Source organism: Vombatus ursinus, unplaced genomic scaffold, assembly GCF_900497805.2.
Source record: "Vombatus ursinus unplaced genomic scaffold, bare-nosed wombat genome assembly UNPS02014775.1, whole genome shotgun sequence".
Lineage (NCBI taxonomy): Eukaryota > Metazoa > Chordata > Mammalia > Diprotodontia > Vombatidae > Vombatus > Vombatus ursinus.
Window position 1 is genome coordinate 3386384 of NW_020954553.1, and position 7163 is coordinate 3393546.

The following is a 7163-nucleotide window of genomic DNA, read 5'->3' on the forward strand; positions in this document are numbered from 1 at the left end:
CCTTAGGACACAGAATGGCAGAGCTGGGAGGGCCTTAGAACACAGAATGACAGAACTGTGAGAGCCCTTAGGACACAGAATGGCAGAGCTGGGAAGGCCCTTAGAACATAGAATGTCAGAGCTGGGAGGGCCTTAGAACACAGAATGACAGAACTGTGACAGCCCTTAGGACACAGAATGGCAGAGCTGAGGGGGCCCTTAGGACACAGAATGGCAGAGCTGGGAGGGCCTTAGAACACAGAATGACAGAACTGTGACAGCCCTTAGGACACAGAATGGCAGAGCTGGGAGAGCCCTTAGAACATAGAATGTCAGAGCTGGGAGGGCCTTAGAACACAGAATGTCAGGGCTGGGAAGGCCTTAGAACACAGAATGGCAGAACTGTGAGAGCCCTTAGGACACAGAATGGCAGAGCTGGGAGGGCCCTTAGAACATAGAATGTCAGAGCTGGGAGGGCCTTAGAACACAGAATGTCAGGGCTGGGAGGGCCCTTAGAACATAGAATGTCAGAGCTGAGAGGGACCTTAGTACACAGAACATCAGGGCTAGGATGGATTTTAGGACATCAAATGTCGGGGCTGTTAGGGATCTTAGAACACACAGAATGTTCAAACATAGAATCACAGAATCTTAGTGGTGGAAGAGATATCAAAGATCCAATCCATACCTGAACCACAAATTCTCTTTAAAACATCCAAGAGGTCATGGAACCTCTTCAAAAAATCCTCGTCCAAGGGGCGGGCCCTCATTGGCTCCCATCCTTTTTTCCGATCGCCCTAACATGACAAGCACAAGCTCCCTGGGAGGGATCACAGGGAGTCAGAAAGGACCTGAAGTCATGTGTTCATACCTCCTTCATTTTACAGGTACAAAGCTCAGAGAGGCAGTGAGCTTCCCAGTGTACTGTGGTGAAGTATCAGAATTGGGATTTAAACCAGGGTTCTCCTGCCTCCACGTCCAGCATTCCATCCCCTGTATTACAATGCCTCACATCACTGGCCAGGATATCAGAAGACCAGGGTCCTGGTTCTGATACCGACTGACCTTGGGTAAGTCTTTTCCCCAAACTGAGCCTCAGATTCCTTATCTATAAAACAAGGGGGTAGGAGGTTGGATTATTAGATGGCTTCTAGGGTCCCTTCCGGCTATAAGTCCTGCTTGAGAGGTGCTCACCCTTCACCTCTGACTGGCTTCAGTTTGTGCAGCCTTCTCATTCTACCTCCTTCAGGAAGCTTTCCCTGACTGTCTCAGTCCTAGGTTCAGAGACTTGGAACTGGAAGGGACCTCAGAAGCCATCTAAGCCCAAACTCTTTATTTTACAGATGAGAAAACTGAGGCCCAGAGAGGAGAAGGGACTTGCCCCAGGTCACACACTCAGAGTCAGGATTCAAATCAAAGTCATCAACTCCAAATCCAGCTAGCGCTAGCTCTCTCGCTCTCTCTTCTCTTTTCTCTCCTCTTCTCTCTTCTCCTTTTTTTTTCTTTTCTTTTCTTTCTCTCGCTCTCTCTCTTCTCTCCTCTCCTCCTCTCTCCTCTTCTCTCTCCTTTCTTCTTCTCTATTTTTTCTCTCCTCTTCTCTCTTCTCTCTCTTTTCCTCCTCTCTCTTCTCTTTTCTCTTTTCTCCTCTCCTCTTCTCTCCTCCCTCTTCTCTTCTCTCTTCCTCTCTCTCTCCCTCTCTCTTCTCTCTTTTCTTTCCTCTTCTTTTATCTCTCCCCTTTTTCTCTCTTTTCTTTCTTCTCTTTTCTTTTTTCTTTTCTTTTCTCTCTCTCTTTTTCTCTCTCTCCCCTCTTCTTTTCTCTCCTCTCCTTTCTTTTCTTTTCTCTCTCTCTTTCTCTCTCCCTCTTCTCTCTTCTCTCTTTTCTTTCCTCTTATTTTATCTCTCTCTCCTCCTCTTCTCTTTTCTCTCCTCTTTCCTCCCTCTCCCCTCCTCTTCTCTATCTTTTCTCTCTTTTCTCCTCTCCTCTCCTCTTCTTCTTCTTATTCTCCTCTCTCTCTCTCTCTCTCCCTCTCTCTCTCTCCCTCTCTCATTGTCTGTTTATTGTACCATGCCTCAATGTTGTCCTCCCCTCCTTCCTCTCTCCCTCCCTCCCTCTCCCTCTCCCATCTTTGGCACTTAGAATATGTAGCCTCGTATCTTTTCATGTCTTTATATCTTTTATATTCACACTTTCAATGATAAGGAGCTAGTCTGCTGGCCAGCATGTCTAGGACTAGGGAAGCTACTATCCCCAAACTGGACTTGATCTAACTTTCTGGTCAGCTAGTTGGGAACTGCACTAGCAGGCCTTTTCCAGAGCAGATAATATTCTCTGTTAGGGAAGTCAGTGCAATGTGGTAGGGTGGAAAGGAAGCACACAACTAGGGTTCAAACTCTCAGTTCTGCTGCTTAAAATCACCTGAGTTTTCTCATCTGTAAAGTGAAGGTATTGGACTGGATGACCTTTGACCTATTCCATCTCTAAATCTATCATCCAATGGGTCCATAATTCTAACTCACTATACCCTAACATCCCTTCTATCCCTAATATTGTGGTGCTGTGAATATTTCTTTATAAATATTCACTGACTGACCAATCCTCCCCTCTTCCCTCCACCTGGTGCTTTTCTTAATCATAACTATGTAACAATGGAATTGTCTGCTTTGTAAGGTAATGAGCCCCTGTCACTGGGGTGTTTGAGCACAGGCAGAATGACCATTAGACTGTAAGCTTGAGAGCAGAGACTGTCTCAGTTTTTGCCTTTGTGACCCTATTGCTTAGCACGGTGCCTGGCACACAGTAGGCATTTAATAAATGTCAGTTGACTGGCTAACCAACTTTCTGGGACACTATAGAAAGAGTTCCTTTATTGGTGAGATCCTGGACTCTCAGACCCCTCAGTTCCCTTCCCACTCCAAGACTATGATGCTGAGATATTAACCTCCTACCCCTCATCACTGAGTACAGCCCTCCTTCGAGGCAGGTAGGTGACTGCAATGAATCTGGGAGGTCAGCACAGGGACCTCCTCCCCCAGACTGATGTCACTTCCAGGAGTATAGAGGGGTTACTCTGTTCCTCGGTCTCCTAGCAAAATCAGGTCAAAATAAACCATATCCTGGCTTTAAGTGATGCCCAAGGACAGGGATTCATACTACAGCTTCCTCCGAGCTGGGGTGCTTTCAAGCAAATATTAGTTCCACCTGCAGCTTATTTCGTCTTCTTCTGGCTTGCCTAGGAAGCTGAGGCTTCCCAAAGGGGGAAGCCCTTTGGCCCCCTGGATCCCAGGGGACCCCCTAGTCTCTGCTGGCCCCATGTGAAACCCTTTCATCTATGAAATGCGGATAACGACAATACACTCAGAGTACCTTCACACGTATAAAGTAGGAAAGCAAATATGTGTTGTTCATTTGTGTCTGACCCTTCATAACCCCGCTTAGTGTTTTCCTGGCAAAGATTATGGAGAAGTTTGCCATTTCCTTCTCCAGCTCATTTTACAGAACTGAGGCACGCAGGACAAAGTAACTTGACCAGGGTTACACAGCTAGTAAGAGTCTGAGGCTGGATTTGAACTCAGATCTTCTACACTCTAGGCTAGGGCTCTATCCACTGTGCCACCGAGCTGCCCCACTGCAAGTATTATCTCCCTTTTACTGGTTGAAGAAATAAGGTTCTCTCCCACCTCTGACAATCCCTAGCTTCTTTCAAGATGCAGCTCAGATACCCCCTCCTATGGGAAGCCTTCCCTGACGCACCCCCAGAGGTCACAAATTTAAAGCCACAAGCAAACTTAGGGATCACCTTGTCTGATCCCCTCATTCTTCAGAGGGCAAGAAGAGGCCCACAGAGCTGGTGTAGCTTGTCCAAGGTCACACAGCTAAAAAGTGACAGGGCTGGGACAGGAAGTCAAGATCTCATGATTCCAAACACAACACTTCCCTGTAACACATTTCTTCTTCAAATTATCAAACATCCTATGCCCCAGCAACTCACACAGTGCCTTCCCTGCACATAGTAGGCATTCCATAATACTTACCAGATCAGATTGAATTGGGAAGGTGAAATAATTTGCCCTGGGTCAGTAGAGTGCTTGAGTATGAATTCAGGCTTCCTGACTCCAAGAACTTCATTCTTATCATAACTAACATTTATATAGCATTTAAGGTTTCCAAATGTTATCTCATTTGGTCCCCACAACAACCTGGGAAGTAGGTGCTATTAACATTCCCATTTTACAGATAAGCAAACTAAGGCTGGGAAGGTATAAATGCCATGCCTAGAATCACACAGCTAGTAAGTCTGAGGCAGATCTTTCTGACTCGACTCTGGTATTCTACCCAATACTTAAGGTGCTGGGCTGTGTCTGTTTTCCAAAACAATTACTAATAATGCTTGTCCCACCTACTTCATGGCTATGGCATAGGAAATGACATGAGACTTGAACTCCTTGATGTCTAACACAAGAGAATGGACGATGATGGCAGTTTCCAAGCATTAGATTAATGAGACCCTCCCTGCTCAAGGTAGTAGCTCCTGGATCTTCTAAGAGTCCTGGGCACCCTGAACTCCTCCTGGACCATTCCTATGGCTGCCCCCTCTCCCATCCACAGCCCTGACCTCCCATGGGGGCCAGGGGAGAGAGGGGAGAGGATCTGGATAAACCACATATGGGTGGGCCATCTCCACCCACCCAGTCTTCTGCAAGACCTAATCCCCCAGGCCTTAAAGCACCACGTTCTATTCACCTCCTTCTTCCTTACTCCCCAAGGAAGAGTGACCATGGCTACCCACCCTCAACCACTGTCAGCCCTATCCCCCCACCTCCAGATCATTTCACAACTTTGGAATTGGGGGGGGGGGCAGGAGGAGAGGACAATAGATCTTAACTCTTGCTCCAGGGGGTCTCATAGCTACAAGCCATCCCAGATTAAGACTCTGACACTGTCCAGCAAAGAGATCTATGGTCTCCAGCCCCTCCTGATGTATTGACCTTGGATCCCCCTCCCCATAAGGCCTCCTCTATCCCAGTGGAGAGATGGCCCATGACCACAGAGGTGGTTTCTTCACCACCCTCTTCCTATGCCTCCAAACACAGGCTCAGCCAGCCAGTAGTTAAAATAGAACTCCCCAGCTCCCAGCTCCGGGCCCGTATCATGTGCACATGTGTGTGCGCTCACACACACGCTCACACGTAGGACACAATCACACAAACAGTTCTATAAACTCAGATCCCCATCACACACCCCTCACAGTCACACATTCAGGTCACCAACGCATACCCATACATACCCCTCACAGTCACATGCAACCAGGTCACTATCACTCACACACACACACATATACACACACACCCCTCATGGTCACACATACACAGTCACCAGCACACACACCCATCAGTCTCTCTCATTCACACACACATACTCTTTCACATACATACCCATGGCCCCCACACATACAAATCCCAGTTATACTCCACGTCACTCTCTTGTATACACCCCAATTACACATATACACCCTTCACCATCATGCATCCAGGTCACCTTCACACACACACACACACACATATATATATACCTAATCACCATCACCCATACCTGGGTTACCCCTGCCTACTTACCCCATCTCCTATTTGCGTCTCCCACACATGGTCCATCACCATCACACTCATGTCTGACCCTAGTAAACCTTATATGCCCCAATACCCTCACACAGGTGACCCTCAAAGAGTGAGAAATCTGCTTCTCCAAAGGAGGACACAAAGGAATCCCCTGAGACCAATGTTTTCTGTTCACCTGGAAATGGACAGTGACCAGAGAAGCTCAGATACGGGACACACCCATATTCAGAGACATTCAGCAGCAGCAATACCCAGATGCCCCTCTCCCAAAACACAGTGGTCACACCCACCAGCCTTCTCCCCACTGTATGATTAGGGCTGTGTCGAGAAGGGTGACAAGGTCCAGCTCCCAGCAGGGCCTCAATTTGAGGGGCACAGGGGTATGGGGAGGGGATACAAAGGATGCACAAATGGGGGTCAAAGTGGTCCCCTCAAATCACAGGCAGAAGCACCTGGAGTAGCTATCTAAAGCAGAGTAGAGAAGGGGCTTCAGAGGAGGGACTGTGCTAGACAGGCCCTAATCAGGAGAGGGGAAGGAGAGGGGAGGAGGCCCTAGGAAGAAGGGTTAGGGAACAGCAGTAGGGAAGGTGGAAGAAGGGTCAAGAGCAGAGGGAGAGCATGGAGGAGGCGGAGGAGGAGAAGGAAGCTGGCTGAGGAGGGGTCAGTAAGGGAGAAGGACACTGGAGTCCCAGGGCTGGGGAGAGGTCCAGGGAGAAAACATGAGGAGGAAGGGAAGGGGGTATTTGAAGAGAAGAGAAGGGGGACACCTGGGGAGGGGAGGACAGAAACATTTGGGGAAGGGGCTGGGGAGGAGGATACACTTTGGGTAGTGGCCATTTGGGGAGAGGGGAAGGGTGGACACGAGGAGGGGGGACACTAGGGGAGGCGGGAGACGGATATTTAGGGAGAGGGGGAGGGGACACCTGCGGTGGGGGAAAGGAGGGAAATTTGGGGAAGGGGAGGAGGATTCAAGGGGAAGGGAAAAGGGGGGAGACACTGGGGGAGGGGGAGGGGAGATCCCTGGAGGGCGGAGAGGGGATTCTGGGGAGGGGGTCTCCCATCTCTCACTCACCCCGGCGGCGCGTCCCGCCAAGAGCAGCAGCAGCAGCGGCGGCAACAGCATCCCGCGGGCCCCGGCCCCAGCCCCCGCTCCCGCGCCGGTCCCAGCCCCGGCCCCACTCCCGCTCCCGCTCCCTGCCCCAGCCCCGGCCCCGGCCCCTGCTCGGTGCGGCGGCCCCGGCTTCATGGCTGCAGACTAGGGGCCCGGCGGGGCGGGGCGGGGGCTGGGGGCTGGGGGCCGGGGGCGGGTCCGGCGCCTTTGTTCCCGAGGCGCCTCCGGGGGCGGCCCGGGGCGGAGCGCGCGGGGAGAGCCCCGGCAGGAAGGGCGGGCCGGCTCGGCGCCCGCGGGGGCTGCGGGGTCTACAGCGCCCGCGATCCGGGCCGCAGTGGGCTCTGCTCGGGTTCCCGGCTCCGGGGGCTCGGGCTCCCGGCTGGGGCTCTGCTGCGCTCGGACTCCGGCTCCGGCTCGGGCTCAGGCTCCGCTGCGCTCGGGCTTCGCCTCCAGATCGGG

The 7163-nt window shown here is 51.2% G+C and overlaps 1 protein-coding gene across 1 annotated transcript in view; it reads right to left on the minus strand.

The window, feature by feature from the left end:
* The window catches only part of SDC3 (syndecan 3), a 72294-nt gene extending 65455 nt beyond the window's left edge, over positions 1 to 6839 (minus strand). Inside the window, exon 1 of the mRNA XM_027864399.1 lies at positions 6666 to 6839. Coding sequence (XP_027720200.1) covers positions 6666 to 6839 — 174 coding nt within the window. The remainder of the gene's footprint in view (positions 1 to 6665) is intronic.
* Between the last annotated feature and the right edge of the window lie 324 nt (positions 6840 to 7163).